Here is a 26522-nt window from a genome sequence, read left to right as displayed (position 1 = left end):
GTTAAGGACCCTCTTGGCTTGTCCTGAAGGACCCTCTCTTGGCTGGTCTCCTTGAACCCAGCCTGCCTACATCAATATTAACACAATCTATCTTAATTATAAGACTCCGACATAAAATATTCTTCTTCTCATTATTACATTTAAGACACTCCTATATTATTTTTCTTTTTTCAAGCATTATTTACTCTTTTCAAGATTTCTGTGGAGATGCTTTTAAATTGATTTTTTCACTTTAATAAGGAAGTTAAGCTGAAATTCCAACTCATTTGGTGGATGCTAAGAATGGAGAAAATTATGCAAAATTATTTCCTTTTTGGCAGAAGATACCTTTGAAAAATGGACTAGGACACCAGAGAGTTTATCATTATGCCAGTATTAAAGAGCAATAAAGGTAAGACAGTAGATTGTATAATTTAATTCAACAAAGATTTATTGAATCCTTCTAGTTACACAAACTGATAAAGCTGAGACTATAAATATTAATAAAGTTAAGTTTCTCCTATACAAGTATCCCCTATGTCAGAGAGATAAACACAAATTACAAAATGAAGTGAGGATGGGGCGCCTGGGTGGCTCAGTCGGTTAAGCATCCGACTTCGGTTCAGGTCATGATCTCACGGTTCGTGGGTTCGAGCCCTGAGTCAGGCTCCTGCTGACAGCCAGCTCAGAGCCTGGAGCCTGCTTCAGATTCTGTGTCTCCCTCTCTCTCTGACCCTCCTCTGCTCATTCTGTCTCTCTCTCTCAGAAATAAATAAAACATTAAAAAAAAATTCAAAATGAAGTGAGGGGCATATAATACCATATTTGAGATACAAAGAAGAAATTTATTTTGCCTGAATGGGCGAGGGAATCTATAAAAACTAAAGAAAAAAAAAGGATTGCCCCAATTTGATCTGGTGTATGTACTAAAAATAGAAGCAGAATCTCTCTTTATTCACCTGTTAGTACTGGTCTGACGTATAGGGATCAGTCAAAAGCCAAAAACTCTATTTGGTTTAAGTATTTTCCAAAACTCTTTACAACTGTGTTTGCTATTCCCATGTCTTCTATGGTCAAAGATGATATATCTTTAAAAAATGATGACCAAGTTATCTAGAAAGCTGAAGCTATTCAGAATGCCCAGTTGGCATGAAAACAGAAATAGATTTTAGGGACAAAATTTTGTATAACTGAAACATTCATCTAATGAAAGATCAAAGCACCTGAATTAGTTTGTACTGTATATCCTAAAGCTTTTGTTAAATTTGCTTAGAAATCCTCAGTTGTTAAACTCGTTTTTAGGACATCTTCTAGGAGAGAGATCTACTCCCAGGCTCCACATACAAAGAAGACCTTGCTATGCTGGATTTAGTTTCCTACACAACCTCACTTGGCCTGTTGTGTACCTTAATCTTCATGTCATTCTTCTACTACCTTCATTATTAACCTTGGTATTTGTACCTTCTGCTCAATTTAGGTTCCTATCCCCTTCAGGTCATGACCTCCTAGCTATGTCTTTTCTCTGATCCCAATATCCAGATTCCTGAGAACTTCTGCCTATTTGTTGTCCCCATAGGTAGTCCTCAGCTGGTCTATACTAGCCTTGTCTAAAGGACTTCAGCAATTTCAGATTAAAATAAGCCTCTTCTCTTTTCACTATTTTATCTAGCTCAGGTCTTCCAAGAAGATAGAACAATGAAACAGGAGTATATGAGAAAATAAGTCCATGGGGGAGAAGAAGGGGGAAAATAGTGGGGGAAAGGGGGAGAGGCAAACCATGAGAAACTCTTGAATGCTGACAAAAACTGAAGACTGATGGATGTGGGGGGGAGGGGGGATGGGCACGGAGAGGGGCACTTGTGGGGATGAGCACTGGGTGTTATATGGAAACCAACTTGACAATGAACTATTTGTAAAAAAAAAATAAATAAATAAAAATAAGTCCAGGGTACCTGCACTGCTCCAAAATATGAAGATTCTCTAGTGTTTTAGAACAGATAGCCTAATATCACTATCATCTACAAAGAAAGTGTTTCTCCACTTTAAAGTTCTGTTTAGCCCATATGAAGTCCAAGCTACTTTGTGGCTCTGACTTAGCACATTGTCATATTAAGGAAACATCAGTCTAGCAGCCAAAATAATTGAAAAGCAATTTAAAGTTTTAGTTCAGCCCTCAAAAAAATACTTACTTAGGAAGAAGTAATTATACAAAGTAAAATTTTATTAAACCCTTTTTCTCTCTCTTGTGTCTATTTATTTACACACACACACACACACACACACACACACACACACACACGGCCTAGGTGATAACTGCCTGAAAAGATACAGGCTCTCTTCTCTTAAGAAAATGTAGGAATTGAAAGAAAAATTGTAGAAAATGTAGGATATAAAATGCATCATTGTTAGTATTGCCTCTCATTCATGAATTTTCCTCTTTGGCAGCTGGTACTTCTTCCATGCAATCACTTCAATAAAATATACTCCATGGACATTTTAAAAGCTTGGCTACCCATAAGTGAAGAAATAATAAACAAGGAAACCTGAAGTAGCAAGTAATTGAACAGGACACCATATCCCTGATGAGTTAAACTCATGCAACACTAGTTACCAGATTCTTAGCAAACTTTAGTCAGAGATTAACTAGGCCACTTCTTAGCCTCTAAATCCAAAGTAGTCAACCTTTCCTTGATGATGCCAGATCCACCTATCAATTTCAGATCATAACTGGCTCTCTCCAACTATCTAAATTCAAACTTAGTACTGGATTCTCTAGGATTCTCCTGACTGACCACTCAGTCTCAGTTCTTCTTTGACCAAGATCTTCCCTGAACTTTCCTGAGCTACTCTTTATCTTCTGCTCTCTGGCTGTTGATTTGCCTGTAGAGAATTAACTGTAGAGAATTAACGAGTTCATTGCTTGGGCAGCCCTATAACCTGTTTCCATTCACACTTAAAGATCCTACTTCTGTTTTTCTTATATTTTGCTCCCATTTCCCTAAACTATTTCTAAATATCATGCTCTTCTCTACTCTCCCCTTTTTGTGGTCTTTTGTCTGCAAATACTCCCAAGAGCTCTTGACTGATCTCTCCAAAATAGCTCTGTGGCTAAAGCTCCATTCATACTATGATTCATACTATGATAGAGAATGCTCAGAACCACATTTATTCAAGGAAATCGGTTTTCCCCCGAGTATACTGGAAGAGAAACTAAAGCTTTACAAGGACTTTATGATGGATATCAACTCACCATTGATAAGCCGGAGGGAGTCAGGATCTGGATTCAAAGAGGAATTGCCCGACAAAAAATTCTGATGCAGCGTCTCAGCAATGTAATCTCTGAAGTTACTAATTGCATAAACAGCAGTGGGCTTATCATCCAGTTCCACAAGACCATGGTTTTCCACCTTGTTGGAATGAAGGCTAATGAGGTCCCAGGTGGTATTGCTGATGGCTTCACCATTGAAGGTAACTGCATAGTGAACATCTATGCCACTATAGATTAAAAGAGAGAACAGATTAGGCCCTGCTAAGGAAGCACAAAGAAAGGAGCTTTAGACCCATAGAGAACAAACATTACACCTGGGAGTGGGGAGGGTCTCAAAAAGCATGGATGTCACCACCATGCTCTGCAGACAATGTGACAGGTATTTCACATGCTTTATCTCATTTAATTTTTATAATCACCCTATAAAGGCGTGATTATATTCACGCCTTTATAGGCGTGAATATAATCTTCAGATTATTATTGAAGAAACTGAGATTTAAAGAAGTTAGAGGATTTGCCTAAAATTTTCCAACGTGTAAGTCAAGATTCAAACACAGATCTGCCCGACTCCAGCACCTGCATTCTGAACTACTATGCTATACTCTCAGTAGACTTTATTAAACTATTATCCAAAAAAGTCATATGAGCTCTGCTCTAGTCATCACTCTGGCTTCCAGTCTGTCTATGAGACACAGTCATCAGAAGCAGTAACCAGCAAGTCACACCAAGATCCTTCCACAGGAAAGGAGAACACTACCTTCCCAAAGATGACTACTCAAGATAGACATGAGATGAAGACAATTTGCCTCCTTCAGACATTCACATATGAGCAAACTGACTCCCAAACCGAAGCATACAAATAATTTAAGCACTCCCTCCTCTAACTCACTTACAAATTATTATATATTCTTTGATTACAGCCTTTGTGGTTTTGTAAAAGGATTTTGTTTAAAGTGACTGCCTTTCAGTCTCTCTTTGAGTTTCTATCCTCGATATTCACCATGATATCTTCAGGGTTCTCAGTACCCACAAAATAAATAAAAATCTAAACTTGTCTAAATATAAAAAGAAACCTACAGTCTAATCAAGGTATACACATAACTAAACAAAAATTATCGACATAATGAGAATGATCTCATGGATTCTAGAAAGAGGGATTAGTTAACTAATTTATTTCACTATTTAGTGGAAATCTTCTGATCAATGTATTATGGCTTCCCTATAAAAGTAGATTCCCTAGATTAGAGATAGTCACAATAAGCTAGCATGGCTTAATGATACTGGCCATTAAGATCACCCAACTTCCTTTCTCTTATTTTGAGCTTGCAAAGGAAACTTTTGATTATAACTCCCTACAGATTTTCCTATAGGTAAAGAATGCATGAGCCATACAATGCAACAATTGGTCACTTGGCAGATTTCTTGCTTTAAGTAAATCAATCAGCATCCTAGAGAATGCATCATATCTTATGATTTGGTAAGCATGAATTGGTCTTAAGAGACCTGTTCTTCATGGGAGTACAGGCAGTTCTGGGTCTGTGCTAGGCTTGCTTACTGCAGATTCACACCCTGGATGACAGGTGACACTATGAAAGTGACATCCCTTACCAGCAATACAAGTAATCAGGCCTTTGTGGTGTTTTTATCTTACTCTGAGTAACTTCCGTAAGGTTTTCCTCCCAGATCATATAAGCTATCACTTCTAACAGGGTGGTTTAAAGTGGTAACTGAGCATTTTGATCACGTGATTCTCTACAAAGTAGTAAGACATCAGCTTGTTAACTAGAACTTCCTTCAGTCTCTTAATTTTTCATATCAGAATACACTGATTCATGGGTAATTCCTGATCCTCTTCTGTAAAGAAATAAATTCAGTAAAGTATGCTAAAATAACCAAAGGATGGCACTGAGGTAGAATAAAATAGTAAGAGGGACATCTACTGGTCAGAACTCACCACACATTTATGTGTTCCAAGCATCTAGCATAATGCTTGACTCAGAGTAGTTCAATAAATACTTTTAAAAATAGTGAAAGAAATAACAGTCAATTTTATTCACTAATGCAGGCAGATAAGATGACTAATTTGTGCCACTTAAATAACAGTATGATACTCCTAACTTGATCTGAAGAATTTTAGTCTCTAAATATGAAAGTCTCTACATTTTTCACATTAAAGAGCATATATTATCTTCATACATTTAAGTCTTCTGAGTAATATTTTAGAGATGTTACTTCACAGCCACAACCTAACCCTGAGGATGTGCATGCTCTTCCCAAATTCTATGGGATGGACCATGACTACATCTCCAGAAAGGTGAGGTTCTGGGGGTCTTTGCACAACCTATTTCATGTTAAGACAGAAAGCAGTGATAAGGAAAAAATGAAGGAAAAAACCCTGATTTCATTCCTATGCTATGCAGAAAGCCAGACAAGAAGAATCAACTTTCACTGGGAGTCTACCATGTGCCCTGCATGACTTTTAAATATCATACGGAGAAGATCAAAGGAAATGTTCCTGGATCAAGAAATCTGTGCAATCTGGATTAGATTATGGGTCTTACTCTTTACTGACAAAATATAATTTGTCTCCCAATGTTTCCCTTGGATATCTAAAAATAATACTTCTGCCTTAGTCTACCTTATTTAGTTAGGAGAAATTCATTTAAAAAGATAAAGTGCCTTGGAGGTATGCTGCAATTCTTCACCATGTTTTGTCCTAGAAAAAGAACTCAAAGAAATGCTTAAGGAATCAGGAAACCTTCTACTCTCAGAACTGAGAATGTCACTATGATCCAAAACAGACTGAGTTCTGATATGGTAAATGTAGTAGAGAGACATCTCAGGATGAGGGACAGAAAAAAAGAAAGCCCAGAGGCCAAGGAAGCACATAAGAAGCAGCATGCACACTGGAAGACAAAATGTTATCTGATTGAAGAAAGCAGTGCTGGCTCTCCACACACAGAACCTCTGAGTTAACCAACCACCACTGTATCACCATCTTTTATCTTCTAAACTAGACTGAAACAGCTTATGCTATATAGAGGAAGTTTCTCTGTCTGACACCTATTTCCAGAAGTATCAATCATGTGGAGATGAAATTTACCTTTTCTTACTCTCTTACCTCAAATGCCCTGATTGGCTGTTTAACATGCACAGATTTTAAAGAGGAAAAAAATAATAGTATCACCTCTCATTAAGATCAACCAAAATAAACATATTTCAGAGAAACTCAGACATCCTTTATAAAATCTCTTCTATTACAAAGAAGGGACACACTTACAAAGCCTGGAGCTGAAGTTTTGAAGTATACCAAGCAGATATATTATTAATTCACTTCAAATGGGTAATCTGCTAACTTAAAATAATATGTGAACCTTGAGACAAGTACAAAGCAAACAGAAAATTTCATATGCATATAAATGCTTATGGAGCAAGAGAAAGATAGAGGTTATATATTATATAAATGGACTATTTCTGTGCCATACATTCATTCATACACAGGTCAGAACACAAGTATAACAAAAAGTTATGAATAAATTCTATCAAGTGGCTAATATCTGACAATATTGAACAATTTTAGAAACTGTACCTAGTTTAACAATTCTATCATAATCTAAAGGCTTCATATTGTTGTCTGTGTCCCTATTGAGGACTTAGTACTCAGTAACTGGATACCAGTCTTTTGGTCATAGGGTTAACATGAGAGTTTGGGTTGTTTTCATATTCTAATGAAGCCAAGAGGGCAACAATTAAGTGATCAGGCCCTCTGGTTGAGAACTGACCATCAACACATATACCTATAATATATACACACAGAACAATTTACATAGAAAAAGAGTATAGAAACCAAAATTGTGATTACCTTGGTCAAAATATCTGATACCTCCTAGTCATATAACTTATGGCAAATCAGTTTGTCTTGGGCAAAATATTCTCACCTCCAGAAGGAGAATAAATATTTAATGTGCTGAATAGGAAAAGTATGTAGCCAGGAATCATTTATCCAGCAAGGCTGTCACCCAGAATAGAAGGAGAGATAAAGGTTTTCCCAGACAAACAAAACTGAAGGACCTCATGATCACTAAAGCAGACCTGCAGGAGATCCTAAGGGGGACTCTGTGAGTGGAAAGCAGCAAATACTACAAAGGACCAGAGATATCACCACAGGCATGAAACATACAAATAACAAATTGACACTAAATGAAGAAGTAAGAAAACTCTTTTCAGATATAAAATATTACAATGGAGTATTACTGTATGTCTAAACATGCCCATAATAACCCATAAATTTGCTTCATAAATTTTCTATTATACTTATCAATTTTGCAAGAGAAAATGAGTTTTTTTAATGTTTATTTATTTTTTAGAGAGAAAGCATGAGCAGGGGTGGTGCAGAGAGAAAGAGGGACAGAAGATCTAAAGCAGGCTCTGCACTGAAAGCAGAGAGCCGGATGTGGGGCTTGAACTCAAGAACTGTGAAGCTGTGACCTGAACCAAAGTTAGTCGCTCAACCGACTGAGCCACCCAGGCACCCTGAGAAAATGAATTTTAAATAAATTTGAATCCAAAGGCAAAAAAATGACAATCAACTACCACAATGGGTATTTGACTATACTTTTATATGCTTCTTCTAAGAAATTCTAGAGAGCAACTGTTTTTGCAAATGAACTATTATAGAGATTAGCTTTCTCCCCTTCATTTACCACTTAAAGTGACACTTGATTATGTTATTGAATGACAGTATACTTGAAACTGCTTACATTAATGGCAGTTTTCATTCCTATTTTAATTAAGTATAACTCAACATTTAAAAGTTCATGACAGGGGNTCATGACAGTCAACAGTGTATGGCATGGGTCTGTAAACTACAGCCTGTGAGCTAAATCCAGCCCAGTGTCCATCAATTAATGGATTTTATATTTTTAAATGAAAAAAAAATCAAAACAAGAATATTTTATGACATGTGAATATTACATGAAATCATATTTCAGTTTCCATAAATTAAGTTTTACTGGAATGTAGGCATGCTCATTCATTTTCAGTGTATTACCAATATCTACATTCATCTGATGGCTGAGTTAAGTAGTTGCAACAGAGAACATATGGCCTGAAAAGCTTAAAATATTTACTACCTGACCCTTAAGTGAAAAAGTTTGCCAACCCCTGATCTGTAAGGGGATGGACACTAATATTGGACACTAATATTGGAATATTGGACACTAATATTGGAAGTTATTCCATATTGAAAATATAGCATACCATATTTTCTAAACTGCCTTTTCAATCAGTGAACAGTATAAAAAGTGCCAAAAAGTACTCTACCTGCCATTTTCCTTGGGGGACCTGAAAATAAAAATTGAAAGTGTTAAGTAGAGTTTAAGACAGTTATAACTGTCACATCATTCATCAAAATTCAAGTTCTTAATATACTTCCTCTAAGATATTTCCTTAAGTCAAAATGCTTATTAGTATCAGTTGCTGACAAGTTCCTATAGACTGAAGGAAGTGGACAAAGGGAGAGAGAAGATTCTATTTTTAAAATGATAATATTTACTGTCTTTAAACTGTATTTAAAATATTTGCACGTATAGGAGGATTAGGAGGAACTTAACGGAGGACCATGGGGGAGAAGAAGGGGAAAAATAGTTGGGGAGAGGAAGAGAGGCAAACCATGAGAGACTCGTGAATACTGAGAACAAACTGAGGGTAGATGGGTGTGGGGGAGAGGGAAAAGGGGGTGATGGGCATGGAGGAGGGCACTTGTGGGGATGAGCACTGGGTGTTATATGGAAACCAACTTGACAATAAACTACTTTAAAAAAATACTTTTTAAACCACTCATAAGTCTTTCTCTTTCTAAATAAGTATTTTTTAGTAGATCAGCAGAGGACTGCAGTTGTTGGCATTAACAAAATTAGGAAACATAATGAGTTATGTAGTTTAAAATCAATGAGAAAAAAATCAGATGTTATACAGAAAAGTGCTAAGGGATTGGGAAAGATCAGGTCTGACTAACCTACAGGATATTGAACAGCCTTTAATATTTATTAATTTTATATAACAGACACTTAATAGAACTTCCCATATGGCAGAAAACTGTGCTAATTGTTTTACAGAAATTAATTCATTTAATCCTCATTAAGATTATTAACAGCCATTAGAATCTCCATTTTACAGGTAAAGAAACTGAGGAACAAAGAAGTTATATAATTTACTCAGAGTATTTCTAATACAGCAGAATTAATAGTAAATTATCTTTTTTATACAAATGAGACATTGAAACTTGGTAATTTATCTAAAATCATCTGACCAAGAGTGCAAATTAAGGTTTGAACCCAGCGAAGTTGGCTGCAAGGTCATGTTGCCTTTGAGATCACATGAGAGAGGGGTCTTCAAAGGCCTCATATTCTTAGGTTCTCATAGGGGCTTTGGTCACAACTAGAGGCAGTATTCTGTGAAAAGTGTGAAGGTTGAACTGGGGAGACTGGTCATGGCCTCTCCCTTGTACAGACAACCACCTGAGTGTCTTTGGGTAAATTACTGAAATTCCCTGTTCTCTGGAGTCCTTATTAGAAAAAAATGAAGGAGGATAATAATAACTATCTCAAAGCAGGGCTGTTGGGAATAAATGAGGTTAACATAGATATGAATCCTGGCACACTGTAAATGCCATGTAAGCACTTGCTGTTATTACTGGTAAACCCAGAAGTTGTGACAAGAGAGTATGCCAAGGTTAAGATGTTGGCACTATTAATTTTGCTGTGATGTTATACAGTATCTCTATTCATGTTCCCCTACATCCAACAGCTGGGCCACAGCCATACTCCAAATGCCCCAAGCCCTAAGAATGCTAGCATGGGAGTTAAGCGTAAGAGCTGTAAAGAGATACTACATTGAAATAAAGAGTGCTACTGAACAAGTACAATTTTAGAGTCGACTTACCTAAAGTCAAGTACATGGATGTCCTTATAGCCTGGTAACCCAGTAAATGCACTTTCAACCTATTAAAAATAAAAATAAAATTTATAGCTATGTAGAAATGTGAAATTGTACATATAAAATACTGCTTTAAGAGTTGAATATAAAGTGCACTGTTTATAACTAGTAGGAGCTTGTACATGTATACAGATACACAGTGGAAAGTTACATAAGAAAACTAAAATAGTTAACAATGTTAGAAAATAGTTCTTAACACTGCCACATTTTTCTTTTACATTAAGGTTTTGATGTGCTTTAATATTGATTTCTTTCCAAATTATGAAAAGCAACTTCTTGTTGATAAAACATTATTTTTACCCTTGTGGGATTAAATGTAGATAAAAGCATTAGTTTCCAAAAAAAAGCTAGAATAGCATTTCTTAAAAGTATTTTAATGTTTATTTATTTTTGAGAGAAAGAGACTGAGTATGAGTGGCAGAGGGGCAAAGAGGGAGAGAGAGGGATACACAGAATCCGAAGCAGGATCCAGGCTCTGAGCTATCAGCACAGAGCCCGACTCTGGGCTTGAACCCACGAACTGTGAGATCTGACCTGTGCCAAAATCAGACACTTAACTGACTTAGCCACCCGGGCACCCCCAGAATAGCATTTTTAAATGTAATTGTTTGGATTAGAAATCTGGTGCAGCATACACACTCATAAACAGTAAAGTGTTCATTTTCTTTCAGTGTCAAGTTTCTGATGGCATCTGTTTCCTGTTCCTACAACATGAGGGAACTGTGAACACAATCAACATTAGAAAATTGTTCACTGATGGGTGTGGGGTGGGGGGTGATGGGCATGGAGGAGGGCACTTGTGGGGATGAGCACTGGGTGTTATATGGAAACCAACTCGACGATAAACAGAAAGAAAGAAAGAAAGAAAGAAAGAAAGAAAGAAAGAAAGAAAGAAAGAAAGAAAGAAAGAAAGAAAATTGTCCATGAGTTGAAGCTCAGTCCCCAGAAGAGAGAGAAACCCTGTTGACTGTCATGGAGATTGCAAAGCAGTGACCAGGTAACTTAACTGGTCAAAAGATCAGCTTAAGAGCATTATGTCTACAGGAACTAAGGAGATCTTTAAAATCCAGCCATGTAAATCAATATAAGTTTAGTGAATAGAGGGTGGGAAAGAATGCTAACTGAACTAAAAACCTAAAAATAGTCAGGGCATGCATAAATACGTATTTTAACAAATTGAACATTTAACCCAGATTTCAGAAGGTGACCATCTCACCAGATAAGTCACAATGGAGCCAACACCAGAACAAGGGAAGGAAGTTATTAATGGACTTTGGAGACATCTCTGGGCATTTGCTTTTAAAGCCAAATCTTGATAAAATTGGGAGAGTGGGATTTTTAAAAAATCATGGTTTGCTGATGACCTTAACGCCTTAAGGATAAAGAATCCAAACCCATGTAACTCTTTGGCTATAATAATTTGTCTTGTTTTATTCCCTTAGAGGAAAGACAGAAGTACCATAATTCTCTTGGAATGAAAGTGGAGATGGAATCCACAGGATAGGAATTCAAAAATGAGTTAGTGTCAATTGTTTCTGCTGGCAATGTAAGTGCCTTATTTTATAGAACTAATAGTGCCCTGCCCATCAACCATGTCGGTTTTCATAAGATTAACATGAATGTACCTGAAAGTGCTCCATTAACTGCAAAATGCAATACAACTGTATGTTATTATTATTATCACTAGACCCATCTCACTGGGGGCTTTGCCATCTCGAGTCTAACCACACACAAGTATTCTAATTCATCACATCTAATTAGCTATCATATAGGTGTCCAGGTGAAAGAATCATCCCACTTTAGTAACATCAGGATTAATAATGGGTACAGTTTATTGAATGACTTCTATGTGCACGGTGCTTCTAATCCTTGCAATAATGCCAAGAGATACATATTTTCCCCATTTTATAGAGGAGAAAAATGAGATGTCAACCACCTTACCCAGGGTCATGCATTTGAATAAATCAGAATTTATTCAACCCCAAATCTTTCTAACACCAAAGCCCATATTCTTCCCAATGAATTTCATGCCTCTTCTTCTTCCCCTTGCTTCATGGTAAGAATGTTATAGAATCGGGACCAGAACTGGGAAACCTGGAAAGCTCACCTTAACTCCTCACTTGAATTAAAATTAAGGGAATCTATATGGTATAAAGGAAAGAACACTTTGAAGGGAAGAAGGAGATTTGATTTTCCCTTCTACTCCTAGAGGTTGAAATGAACAATTTACTCAGCCTACTGAGCCTCATGTGTGAAATGGAGATGTTTACTCCCATGGTTGCTGCGAGCCAACAGACCAAGCAGCCTGCAGAACATAAGGCACGATGCAAGGACACTGTGTTGGTACTGTGGCTATCTTCAGGTACCAATGCTCCCAAGCCTATCGTGCTGACCTTTTTCTCTCTGATATCATACTTGATGTTATCCTATGCTTATCTTACTCTTCTCATAAAGAAAAAAAAAAAAAAAAGCAATAGCTCCTGAACCTCAATCCTCTTTAAGCAGGCTTTCTTTTTCCCTGTATGTCTTACCACATTATTACCTAGGAAATAGTATTAAAGAAGTGATCCCTGTGACTGTGCCCTAAAGGGAGAAAGCTAGAGGGGCCCCCTTCAATTTGCAGCACACACAGTGGCAGAGCCTTTCAGAGACACAACCTCTGACTCTGCTGTTTTATACAAAGAAGTGGCTGTTGGTAGGCATTTCATTACAGGTTTAAGGGTATGAGGCTATAGAGATTGGCCAGAGAAGAAACCATTTCATGGTAGGCCTAGACCATTCATCACCCCCAAATCACCTCAAGCCAAGAGCTATGTACCTCATAAAGTCTCTGCGGGAGATGTTTTTCAAAATGTTTATTAGACTTCCTCTAAATATGCAGTCATTCAGTGCAATTGTTTATCTAAACACTCAGGCTTATTAAGGTTCCTTACTCCAAGAGCAGAGAGAACCAGACAGCTGATCCAAGACACTATCTGATGCCAGGTGGCCACTGGCCTGGCTGACATTTCTTCCACATACCATACAGCCTTGCAACTTGGCCACACAGCTAGGAAAATTAATCGTCTGGCTTCCACTCCCCATGTCTGATGGCTACAATGATGCTGTTTGGCTGAGAGATGCATATTTCTTTTTCTCATCCAGACACAGTGTCTAGGGAAGGAAACAAGTCCAAGGTAATGGAATTGAAAAACCTGGGCAAGGAGAACCCCATCAAGAGAGAATGGAAAAGAAATAAACAGGAAGGAATTATGTGCTCTGTCAATGGACAGAGAGGGGAGATGGGCACTCAATGCCTCACCACACAAGAGAAAATGTACACAAGAAGGGGGCCAAGTATGGATAATTTTTAACTGAAAGAATCTTGAGTTCAAGTCCTGTATAGAGTTCTGCCAGAAAGTAAAGTTGCAGGATAGTCTAATGCATGATTCTTTAAAGAAAGGCCTTTTTGGGGCGCCTGGGTGGCTCAGTCAGTTAAGCATCTGACTTCCACTCAGGTCACGATCGTGTGGTTCATGAGTTCGAGCCCTGCCTCAGGCTCTGCGCTGACAGCTGAGAGCCTGGAGCCTGCTTCAGATTCTGCTTCCCTCTCTGTCTGCCCCTCCCCCACTCACACTCTGTCTCTGTCTCTCTCAAAAATAAGTAAACATTTAAAGAAAACTTAAAAAAAAAGACAAAAAAGACCTTTTAAAAAATATCTCCAACAGGGGCACCTGGGTGACTCAGTTGGTTAAGTGTCTGACTTCAGCTCAGGTCATAATCTCACAATTCATGGGTTCAAGTCCCACATCGGTCTCTCTGCTATCAGGAGGTAGCCCACTTGGGATATTTGGTATCCCTCTCTCTCTCTGCCCCTCCCCCACTCATGCTCTCTCTCTCGAAAATAAATAAACATTAAAAAAAAATAAAAAATAAGTAAAAATACCTCCAACCAAGAAACAGAGATAAGGAAATTTACTTTTCACTGGATACTCTTTTGTCCTTTTGGACTTGGCATTGTATACTACCCATGTGTTAACTGCCCCACATTTTTTTAATTTAGAAAAAGAATATTAAAGATGACATTTAAAGNTAAATTTAATGTTCCTTCAAGAAAAACAACACAATGTATGTAGTTTCTCAAAGGTACTCATTTCTCCAACTATGTCTAGTTAAAACCAGGCCACTGAAAAGGAAAAATTTGGAAATAGTATTTATTTGTTAGCAGATGGCAAAGGTGTGAGAGATTTTGCTTCAATTTAATAATTCATCTATCTTTCTGTGATCTTTTTACAGAATTTTCTGAAGGAGTGGCTAAGTTACAGTCCTCTGAACCAAGCAGAAGAGCTTGATTCCTTCACCTACCTTTAACCAGTCTAGTGAATATGGGAAATTTACAACCCCAGCAAAATGTCACGGAAGGAAGGAAGGAAGGAAGGAAGGAAGGGAGGGAGGGAGGGAGGGAGGGAAGGAGGGAAGGAGGGAAGGAGGGAAGAAAGGAAGGAAACCAAAAAATCACCCACCTCAGAAATAAACTCTTCTACAAGGTGCTGGTGGTAGATGTTGGAGGGATCCTGTAGTTCTTCCCTGTATTGCTCTCCCAAAAGGTGGATACTGAATTCTGCAATCTGCTCAGTTGCTGGTTTTGTGGTTTCTTCAATGACAGTCTCAATTTCATTGCTAATCTGGATTTTTAGAGAAAAATCCAAGAAATGTCAATGTTTACTTATGTAATCAACAAATATCTACTGATTGGTATATATCAGACACTGTGCCAAAAGAAACTGCTAATGATGGCCTTTTATACAGTATTTGACTTTGGAACTAATTGGGTAGACTTTAAGACATAGGTTAATATTAAAATTACTGCGCATTTCCACATTCCTTTGAACACACAATGACTGCTTTAGGGAAAGACAGAAAAATTTTCACAGATAACCACCAAAGTTGACCATCTGTGAGTTAAAGAGTTGACTATACGAGTATTATCATCTAAAAATAGCCTAGAAGACTTGTTCTCAATTTTTTTTGGTCTTAGGGTCCTTTGAAACTCTTAAAAATCATTAAGAAACACAAAGAAGTTAGGTTTTTTGGACTATATCTATAGATATTTACCAAACAAAAAATTAAAAGAGAAAAATTTTAAATATTTGTTAATTCATTTAAAAATAATAAACTCCTTACATTTTAAAAAGTAATAACATATTTTGCAAAATAAAAAATGAACACCTTACATTGTTTATATTTTTACATATTCTTTAATTTGGTTGGCTTAATAAGAAGACAGTAGATTCTCATATCTACTTCTACATTCAATCAGTAGCACTATGTTGTTTTAGTTGAAGTACATGAAGAAAAGTATTAAGAAAGGGAGAAATATAGAGATAGATTTTGAATGTTTATTTATTTATTTATTTATTTTGTGAGAGAAAGAGCTCACATAGGCATGCAAGAGAGAGTGCATACGCAAGTGGGGAAGGGCAGAGAGAGAAAGATAATCCCAATCAGGAGCCACTGTCAGCACAGAGCCTGACGTGGGGCTCGATCTCATCAATGCTGAGATCATTACCTGAGCCGAAATCAAGAGTCAGATGCTTAACCAAATGAGACATTCAGGAGCCCTAGGAAGGGGGGAATATATTAATAGCCTTTTCAAAATTACAGAGGTTCTTTTTAGATTCTACACCAAACTCAACAAGTAGTAATTACTTAAAGATTAGTTGCTATGTGGAATCTGAAACAGTATCAATAAACCTTTTCTATTCTGTAACAGTAAAATCCAGCTCTTCCAGTGGCCAACGCTGTAATAATATGAACAATAAAAAAATAACGGATTATAATCCAAAGAATAAAGTAAATACCCATGAGTCCATATGGATAGAAATAGATAATTTAATAAATAAATGAAAGTTGACAATAGTGTCTTACAGAAGAATTCCAATTAACAAATGTAGAAAGAATGAGGGGGAAAATATCATTACTAGAATGGTATAGTAATAACTGCTACATGGCAGATCTACTTGAGCTCATCCAAGTCCCTCCATTTTGATACACAAGAAGAGGGGTTGGAATGGAAGAATGCCTAGCCAAAGGGCTCACAGCAACTCAATGGCAGAGTCAGGAAGACACTCCAGAGGCTTTGCTTCAGTCTATCATTTTTCATCATTGATAGATCATATCATCAGACCTTCAAAACCTCAGAACAGGAAAGAATCTCAATGATCCTACCATCCTTTGTGATGCTTGAATTCTCTCTACAATATCCCTGACAAATGGCTGCTCATACTCAGTTTAAACGTCTCTGATGAGACTCTTGAATGTGGAGAAGAAACTGTGGGCTGATGGGGGTGGGGGAGAGGAAAGGGGATGATGGGCATGGAGGAGGGCACTTGTTGGGATGAGCACTGGATGTTATATGGAAACCAACTTGACAATAAACTACGAAAGAAAAAAATGTCTCTGATGAGAAAGAGTCACGATTTTCAAAGATAGACCATTACATTTCAAATTAAAAAGCTCTCATGGTTGGAAAGTTCTTTAATTTTTTTTTCTTTCTTCTTTGCCCTTTACAACTTGGTTGCTGCTTCCCTTTTCCAGCCTCATCTTCCTCCCCTCCTACTTTCACTATCTACTCTAGCCATGTTAAATTCCTATTTACAGACCAAGGAATGGGCTAATTTTCTCTTCTCAGACCTAAGCAGTGTTACTCCCTTTGCTTTGAGACCTCAGGCCAAGACCGTTCAGACCTTTCTCTTCTTCTGGTAAGTACTATTCACCATTAGTTCAGCTCACCCCCACCAGAAAATTTCTCAGAACTGCCCCTTCAAAACTGACCCAGTGCTCCTAATGCTCTATTTCATTCTGCATTTGCCCTATCACAGTGCATATCACACAGGGCTTATAGTGCATGTTTACTTATCAGTACGCCTCCTAAAACAGTAAGTGGCACATATCAGGCACTTATATATTTTTTGGCATCTTTCTTAAGGTATAACTGATACATAATAAACATATATTACTTTCAGGTACACAATGTAATGATTCAATATTTATATGTTTGCAAAATGATCATCACAGTAAGTCCAGTTAACATCCATCACCATACACAGTTAGAAAATTTTTTTGTGATGAGTACTTTCAAGATCCACTCTCCTAACTACTTTCAAATAAGCACTACAGTATTATTAACTATAGTTACTATGATGTACCCTACATCATAATGACCTATACATTTTATAACTAGAAATTTGTACATTTTGACCCCTGTCACCCATTTCACCCACTTCCATTCAAAATTCTTAATATTAAGCCTGAATATATTTTCCTATAAGCTCCACCACTGATCTCAGTTCTGTAATCTGGGACATATATAAAAACTGTAGTCACCAGAAGGCCCTTCAAATAAGTACAGGCAGGAATCATGACTTCCCTGACTTCTTCAGCTTTGCTCCTCCAGGCATTTCTCAGGCTCTTCCTTAGAGTGTGGTATACACAAGTGAGATCTGATCAATTAAAATATGACCGGATACCACCTATCTTATAAGAGATTCTATATTTTTATTAACGCAACCTACCATTACACTAGTTTTTACTAGTTCCCCCCTAGAAACTGCATCATTCTGCTTATTCATATAGAAACTAACATCAATAAGAACTTTTATTCTTATGTAATTTTACACAAAATTTTACATTTTTCTGTATTAAACTTTATCTTGCTAAAATTGGACAGAAACTTCCATTTCCAGTATTATTACAAAAGAAATATCCTTAGTAATCTTGCTGCTAGAGAATGTCTAAAGTGCTGAAAAAAATATTTTTTAATGTTTAATGCAAAAGTAGTTTGCAAGAAAGTAAAGGAAATCTCAACAGGTCAAGAAAAACAGGTTAGAAAACTCAAGAGAGTTGAATCAGTGTTGTGTGAGTACATGGTATATCTGCTGATCCTTTGTAACCCAGACTTTAGTTTTAAATACCACAAAAGGATAGGATAAAAGGTAAAAGGACTGTACATTTTGAAAGGTCAGATCAAAGACTCCCACATAATGTAGCTTACAGCTACACTTCTGGTAAGCATAGATTAAGTGCAAACTTATCAAATTACTATGTCATGCACCTAAAACTAATGTAATATTGTGTGTCAACTATACTTCAATTTGAAAAAAAAGGACTCAGGGCACCTGGGCAGCTCAGTCTGTTAAGTGTCTGACTTTAGCTCAGGTCATGATATCACGGTTTGTGAAATGGAGCTGTGCATCGAGCTTTCTCCTGTCAGCTTCAAATCCTTTGTCCCTGTCTCTCTCTGCCCCTCCCCTGTTTATGCCCTCTCGCTCAAAAACAAATAAACGGTTTTTAAAATTTTAATAAAATAAATATTTTAAAAAGACTCCCATTTAAAGCAAGGATTCTAAAAACTCAATGGACAATTTGAACAACGAATTAAACTAGGCTGGAGGAAGAATTAGTAAACTGGATGACATATCTGATCCAATACAGAGAGACAAAGAAAGAAAATTATTAAGGAGTGGTTAACAAACATGAGGCATAGGGGCACCTGGGTGGCTCAGTTAACCGTCCAACTCTTGATTTTGGCTCAGGTCATGATCTCACAGTTTGTGGACCCGAGCCCCACGTTAGGCTCTGTGCCGACAGTGCAAAGCCTGCTTGGGATTCTCTCTCTCTCCTTCTCTCTCTGCCCCTCCCCCACCCTCTCTCTCTCAAAATAAATAAATACACTTTAAAAACAAACAAACATGAGAGATAAAATGAGGAGGTCAGAGGTTCAAACATATGAGATAATAGCAGAGAATTTCTCCTATACCCATATTTGTGAAATTGTAGAATGCCAAATACCATATAATATACTACTATATATACATAACAGACTTAAAATATGTATACTTTTATACTTATATGTAAAAGTATATGTAAGTACTGTATATATGTAGGTAGTGTGTATTATATATAGTATTTGGGATTCTGCAGATTCACAAAAATGAATATAGGAGCATGTTTATTTATTTTGCTTGCCTTAGGTCTATCATAAATTCTGAGAAATTTTCAGCTGTTACTTATTATTAGATGTACATAAACAGAGATATACAGAGAAGAGACAGACATATATCTTAAAAGTAGACAAAGGAAACAATCAGAGGGAATACAACTAAAGTGAAGAACAGCTAAATTGATAGTTGAGTTCTCAGTAGTAACAATAAAAATTAGAATATAATGAAATAAGACCTTGACCAAAAAAACCAAACCAAACAAACAAACAAACAAAAAACCCTCAATCTAGAATTTAATACAGATTTCAAATTTATTTCGAGGGGCAGCTGGCTGGATGGCTCAGTTGTTAAGCATCCAACTCTTGATTTCAGCTAAGGTCATGATCTCAGAGTCCCTGAGATTGAGCCCCACATGGGGCTCTGTGCTGACAGCATGGAGCCTGCTTGGGATTCTCTCTCCTTTTCTCTCTCTCTCTCTGCCCCTCCCCCATGTGTGCATGTGTGCATGTACTCTCTCTCTCAATAAATAAATAAACATTTTTTTTAAAATTTCTAGAATAAGGAAATAAAGAAATTTTCAGACAAGCAAAATCTTAAAATGAACCAATGAGAGATTCTGACAAAGGTATTATTAGAAGCATATATTTCAAAAAGATAATTATCCTAGAAGGAAGGTCTCAAATGCACAAAAAGAGGGGAACCTGGGTGCCTCAGTTGGTTGAGCATCTGACTCTTGATTTTGGTTTAGGTCATGATCTCATGGTTTGTAGATTCAAGCCTCACATCTGGCTTTGTGCTGACAGCTAGGATCCTGATTGGGATCTTCTGTCTCCCCCTCAATCTGCCCTTCCCTCACTTGTGGGCTCTCTCACTTTCTCTCTCTCTCTCTCTCTCAAAAATGAATAAAATTAAAAAATTTTTAATACACAAAAAGAATTTTATGAAAATAAAATAATAAACATCCAGGTAAATGTAAACAAATTTTATGTAAAACAAATATAATACTGTCTAATTCGTGGGATTAAAAAGAGAACTAAAAGAGAAAGAAATAACAAAACTATTTCAAAATAGAATATAAATCAGTAAAGGATTATTTGAATAACAATGTTCTAGTCTTTCCCCATTGTTCAAGATAAGGATCAAGATTTTGCAAAATTTAAAATTTACTAGATTATACATTATAATTTATGGAGTAATTTATAGAATATATATTTTATATATGTTATGTTTCAAAAATATACATAATAATACATTACATATTATGTAATAGGGTAACTACTAACAAAACAAAGTATATAATTTCTAAAACAGTAGATGGAAAATGTATTAGGAGAAAAATGAAAATAACTTTAGGTTTCATTTTGAACTAGAGGTACAGGGATCTAATTCTTGTTAGGTATCTTTATACTGCTTTGTTTTCTTACTGATTCTATAAATTAGCTTGAAATTATCCTCTCTTTTAGATATCGATGTTCCACTTATATATAATTCCTTCATTTTTATTATAGGGAATTCTATCTCATTCTATAAATTGTTCCCAGACCTAAACTATTGTGCTTCAAGTTCAGAACCATGGTTATCACTTTTTATTCATTCATTCACAAATATTTATCGAATGACAGTATTTCCCAGCACCATCTAGTCTGGATAAAGTTGTACAGAGAGTAAATGCATTGAATCAGGAATCTACTCAGGGATTCCGTACTACTACCAGCTTTGTTCAGTGAGAGGGAAGGTAGGGAGGCAGAGTGGAGTGACTTAACCTGATTTCACAGAAGCTAAATGACGAAGTTGGGAAGAAAATGTTCAAGGCAACTAAACTGCATCTTTCTAGTGAATATGTTCAATCAGAGTTTGCACTGTATTAAGTAATCTAAGATTTACGAACCCCTAAATTTTAAAAATTCATAGTTGACAAAATTTCTAACAAAATATTTCTATCTTCCGGGGTAGCCTGTGTACTTTCTTTTTAAAACTGAATGTTATAGAAAGGAAACTTAATATTGTTTCATGGACAGGTTACTGTTAATAATGATGCATTTAAAAAGCATGGTATTTCTTGATTTTTCAACTACATAAAACCTACAACCTTTTCCTCTGAAGAAGAGAAGGCTAAGTCCTGATCTACTATGTGATAGAAGAACACAGGCAAATGACAGTAAATTATGTTACAAAGCCCACAAGAGACAATGAGTTTGCGATGACGACAATTCCCCATGCACAAGTCATTTCATTTACAACTGGAAGCTCTCTCTTGCAAAAGCAGATTGACTCAACTCTCCAAGGAATCTTAGATTCTTTTTTTTTTCTTTCATAGTTTATTGTCAAGTTGGTTTTCATATAACACCCAGTGCTCATTCCAACAAGTGCCTTCCTCCATGTCCATCATACCCCTTCCCTCTCCCCCAACCCTATCAGCCCTCAGTTTATTCTCAGTATTCAAGATTCTTTTTAATATACTGGTTTTAGAATCTACAATTCCATAAAGGAAACCACATGAAGTTTTGTGAAGTTTGTCAGTGGAACAGAAGTCTCTCTTAACCCTTGTTCTCCATGTTAAAAACTAAATAACAAAACACAGTATCACTCACACTCTCTCCAGGCCTCTCCTTGCTGCTTTCTGAGGTACCTTCATAGGAGGTCACCCCTGGGTATGGAACACTGAGAACAGCACCTAAGTAGAAAAACAAAAACATGTACGTGAATTTAGTCCCTAAGTCAGAATCATATCAGGAAATAATGACCTGACTTCAGGACCATTCTTGTAAGTCATTTGGTTTTTCATCCTGGAAATTTGGTACATTCTAACCTTAAGACATATTTGCGTAGAGTCTTTCTGGAACAGAAAATAATTACAACTCATTCATTCATGCAACAAGCATTTAATGAGCACCTACTATAGGTTAGCCACTATGCAAGATTTGTTAAGATACAGACAAAATTTTTATCCTTAAGGAGCTACTTAGTAAAGGGACAGATACTAAAAAATATACTTTTACCAGACAGGGAAAGTGGGTGAAGGTTGGAGACTGGCTAGGAATTGATCATTGTTGAAGCTGGGCCTCATTGTGCTATTCTATTTTTTTGTATATGTTTGAAATTTGAAATAAAGAAAAGCTTTTTTTAAAAAATTAAAAATAAAGAAAGCAACTACCAATTCATAGGAAATACAAAAATCAAGGAAACATGTTAAAGTATACCACAGAATGCAATCGGAAAAATCCTTACTCTGAGAAACTCATACAAGACAAATGACAACTAGTGGAGCTAGAAAGGTTCTACCTATTGACAGAAGCAGTGGTTATAGAGTGTTTGCCTTAATGTAATTCATTAAGTCATACATTTGTTTTAAGAAGTTTTCTGATTTGAATTATACTTCATAATTAAAGATCTTTAAGTACCCACAACATAATGCCTTAAAATAAATGAAAACACAATTACTTTTTCTTGAGACTCTTGAACAACATATAAGGAGAGAGAAGACTGATATTTTTTAATGTGAGGTGATATTTTTTAAATGTGTGCTTGCTTACAAGATCATCTTAAGCCACAAATAATTTAAAAAAAAAAGTGAATAAACACACAAGAACATACCTCCTGATGTTGGGGTATCACCAACAGGAAGTGTAGATGATAATTCAGGGCTAAGTTAAAAAAAAATGTTTAACATTAATAAAATGATAGAAATATGCGGATATATTTTGGGGTTTATTTCCCAAAAGGGAATTCACTAGATCTCCAAAGAAGTGTTCCCAAACCCAAGTACTGATTTAACAAGGTTTAAAAAATAATAGTTTTCACAGTTTATTTTACATGTATTGATTTCTACTCAAGTAGGATCATCCTATATAAAGTGCTTCCCTACTTACTATTTTATCACCCTGTTTGATTTCTTCTCAGTTGTCAATATGTGAAATTATTTGATTTATTTATCTACTCCTTTATCTCTGTCTCTAATCTCTTAATCCTCTAGAATGGCATTGTCACGGTAGTCACTGGATTTATGTGGTAATTTAAATTAACTAACATGAAATAAAACTTAAAATTAACTAAAATTAAGCAAAGTTTAAAATTAAAATTTAAAATAAAGTTTAAAAAGTTTAACTAAAGTTTAAAATTTAAAACATTTTAATATTAAAACAACCATGGCTATATTGTGGAGTTGACTATAAAGTTAAAACTAATATTAAGTTATTAAGTATGATCATTCAAAGACATTTCATGACTGGAACTGGAGTTGGGGAGTCAACTAGTGCAATGCTCCCTAAACTCCCAGGCTTTGGTAGAAAATTTAAGAAACTGGGGCACTTGGCTGGCTGAGTTGGTGGAGTGTGTGACTCTTGAGCTTTGGGTTGTGAGTTTGAGCCCCATGATGTGTGTAGAGATTACTTAGAAAATAAAAAATCTTTTTTAAAAAAAGAAAGAAAGAAAATTTGAGAAACTAAATTTTTTTAAGTGTCATGAAGATTCTTCTGCTTTTTAAAAATACTATCTAGAAAGAATAAAATATTAAACAATTACACTAAACCTATTACTTTTGTTACTTTATAGTGCATTTGCAGGAAATTGCTTCTCAGTGAGCTGTCATCTAGAAAAACCAAAGGAATATGACATCTGGATAAGTCATTATTATGAGTGATGAGTGGAGAAAGGGCCTGGGTGATGGGAAAGCATCAAGAGGTTTCGCAGGGTGCAGGGAATAGAGCTAAAAGCAAATAAGATTTCAAATGCATTTCAGACAGACATTAACATAATCAGGCCTGAATAGGGACTATCAGTTGTCCACAGGCAGAACCACTTGCCAATACCTTCATTGTATAAATGAAAAAATGAAATCCAAAAGAATAAAGCAATTTTTTCTGGGTGATACAATGACTTGATATGGCCCAAGGCCATACCTAAAATTCCTAACTGTATCTAGTTCCCTTTTCAATAATAACAACGGCAGGAATGAGTACAACTAGGAGCACCTGGGTAGCTCAGTTGGTTGAGCATGCAACTCTTGATTTCAGCTCAGGCCATGACCCCAGGGCCATTGAATTGAGCCCTGTGTTGGGCTCTGCACCAAGCATGAGCATGCACTCTCCCTTAGCCCCTCTCCCCCACTCATGCACATATGTACTCTCTCTCTCTCTCTCTCTCTCTCCGCCTAAAATAAAACAAAAATTTAAAAAAAGAATGAGTACAACTAAATTTATCATAAATCAAGCATTGTGTTAAGTGTTTTATTGTGGTTAATTCACTTAATTGTGGCAATAATCTTAACAGGAAGATACTAATATCCCCATTTATACATGTGAGAAAACTAGTTATTAGAAGAGGTTAAAAACTGCTAGACATGGAGAAGCTATCATGTAAAACAGGTCTATTTGATTAAGAAACCTCACTCTCATTCACCTTAATTCCTCACAACATGGCCTCTACATGAGCCATATTGACTAGAAGGGCAAACAACATGGTTTCACTTGGTTGTAATGACAACAGCCTACATAAACGTAATGACTGAAAAGTTACAGTGTGTAAGGTCCCAGAAAGAGGAAACGAAACCCAGTCAAAGTTGGAGAGCTATGGAGAGGAGCCAGGTATGAGAACAAAGAGGTCAAAGTAAGACAGAGGGTCCAAAGCACAACACAGTAACTAGGACTGTAAGTTGGGATGATGTGGCAAAGAAGCCAGACCTCACATGGTTTTAGTCAAATTGTCCCCTAGACCAAAATTACATCTGATAAATAAGTCAGAGGGATAAGGATGAAGCATAGGAAATATAGTCAATAATATAATAATAACTTTGTATGGTGACAGATGGTAACTACACTTATGGCAGTAATCACTTTATAATTATATAATTGTTGAATGACTGTTGTAAACCTGAAACTAATATATAAAATTGTATGTCATCTGTACTTCAATTTAAAATTTTTTTAATTTAAAAATAGAAATACTGCAACCAAAAAAAAATAAGCAAACAAGTTATTAATTTAATTTAAATTAATTCTCTAAGGAAGCATTCACAATGGAGATGTTTGTTTACTTCAGTAGAACTAGATTTCACTTACTGAATTCAAATTAACATTATTTTAATGATGGTAAGTAGGTAACTCTCAGTAATTCAAATCATTCCAACACTTAATCCCTCATTTTCCCACTCTCCTTTTAAAAAACAGCAAAAAACACTTAACAACAAGAATCCTTTCAACATGTTCTCATTAGGTATGCCTCCTGCAGGGATCCCCTAAAATGTCACAACAGAGCTAGAACACAGAGTTGTATTGAGTTTGGAGACAGAAATGCTACCTCATTTCTAGGCCAAACCACAAAATTGAAGTTGGTCAGCTAAGACCTTTAGCTGAATACCAGCAGCAAACAACCTCCTAGATTCTCATCTCAGCCAGCGCATAATTTATTACTTCGCCTCTACTGCCTAATCCTATCAGAATTCAGGTGAGATTGTACCAAAAGATATCATAGTCCCAGGAGCATAAGTTTAAAAACAAGCCAAGCATAATTTCATATTTAGATTACTACTCCCCTTGACAATTCTCTGTATTCTGCTTTGCTCTTAATCTGCTAACTGTGATCAGCACGTGACAACAAAAGAGCCAGGAATCCTCCGTGCTAGTCCCAGAAGTATCATTAACTTTGTGTACACCTTAGAAAAATATCTCAGTTGCTCTGGGCCTCAAGAACTTAATCTCCAAAACAGGAGTACCTCCCTAGCCTACCTATTTCACATAAGTATTGATGAAAATCTAAAGGAAATATGATATGCAAAAGCATTACAAAAACATGAAAAACTAAACAAATATAAAAGAAAACAGAGGGTAGTAATGAAGCAGGGATATATATGTCCCAAATAGAATAAAACATTTGCTTTTAAAAAATGTATATTTTGCTTTGTGATCCATGATAGGCATCCTCAATTACAAATGTAAGTTAATTGAGGTACAAAATCAAATCCCAAAGAACAGTTCTTATATTGAGAATATCACCAGAGACCTGATAATAAACTTGGGTAATTGAGCAGAAACTCAGTTATTCATTTAACAACTATTTGGTGAACACATAACCCAGGTGGGGGTTTGTACTGGTTACGGAGACCATACAGGAAGTCCAAAAGGCAGGGGGTTAAGCACTGACTGGAGCTAAGTGGAGATGCTTTCCAGATACCCAACTATAATGGAGACAAGTGCTGGAGGAGGGCCTTTTGTAAATAGGGAACATGAGAGAGACTTGAGCACGTTTCAATGCTAATAAGGATTTAGTAATGGGAGAAGGTGAAGACTCACGAGAGAGAGAGA

The 26522-nt window shown here is 36.3% G+C and overlaps 1 protein-coding gene across 1 annotated transcript in view; it reads right to left on the bottom strand.

Moving 5' to 3' along the window:
* IMPG2 (interphotoreceptor matrix proteoglycan 2) overlaps positions 1 to 26522 on the bottom strand; it is a 78646-nt gene that overhangs the window by 33414 nt on the left and 18710 nt on the right. Inside the window, exons 5-10 of the mRNA XM_077774892.1 lie at positions 22819 to 22868; positions 21816 to 21898; positions 14746 to 14907; positions 10190 to 10248; positions 8570 to 8590; positions 3230 to 3474 (exon numbers count right to left, since the gene is read on the bottom strand). Coding sequence (XP_077631018.1) covers positions 3230 to 3474; positions 8570 to 8590; positions 10190 to 10248; positions 14746 to 14907; positions 21816 to 21898; positions 22819 to 22868 — 620 coding nt within the window. The remainder of the gene's footprint in view (positions 1 to 3229; positions 3475 to 8569; positions 8591 to 10189; positions 10249 to 14745; positions 14908 to 21815; positions 21899 to 22818; positions 22869 to 26522) is intronic.

This window comes from Crocuta crocuta, unplaced genomic scaffold, assembly GCF_008692635.1.
Source record: "Crocuta crocuta isolate KB4526 unplaced genomic scaffold, BGI_CrCroc_1.0 scaffold6, whole genome shotgun sequence".
Classification (NCBI taxonomy): domain Eukaryota; kingdom Metazoa; phylum Chordata; class Mammalia; order Carnivora; family Hyaenidae; genus Crocuta; species Crocuta crocuta.
The sequence above is the reverse complement of the archived record's forward strand: the minus strand, read 5'-3'. Positions and strand labels throughout refer to the sequence as shown.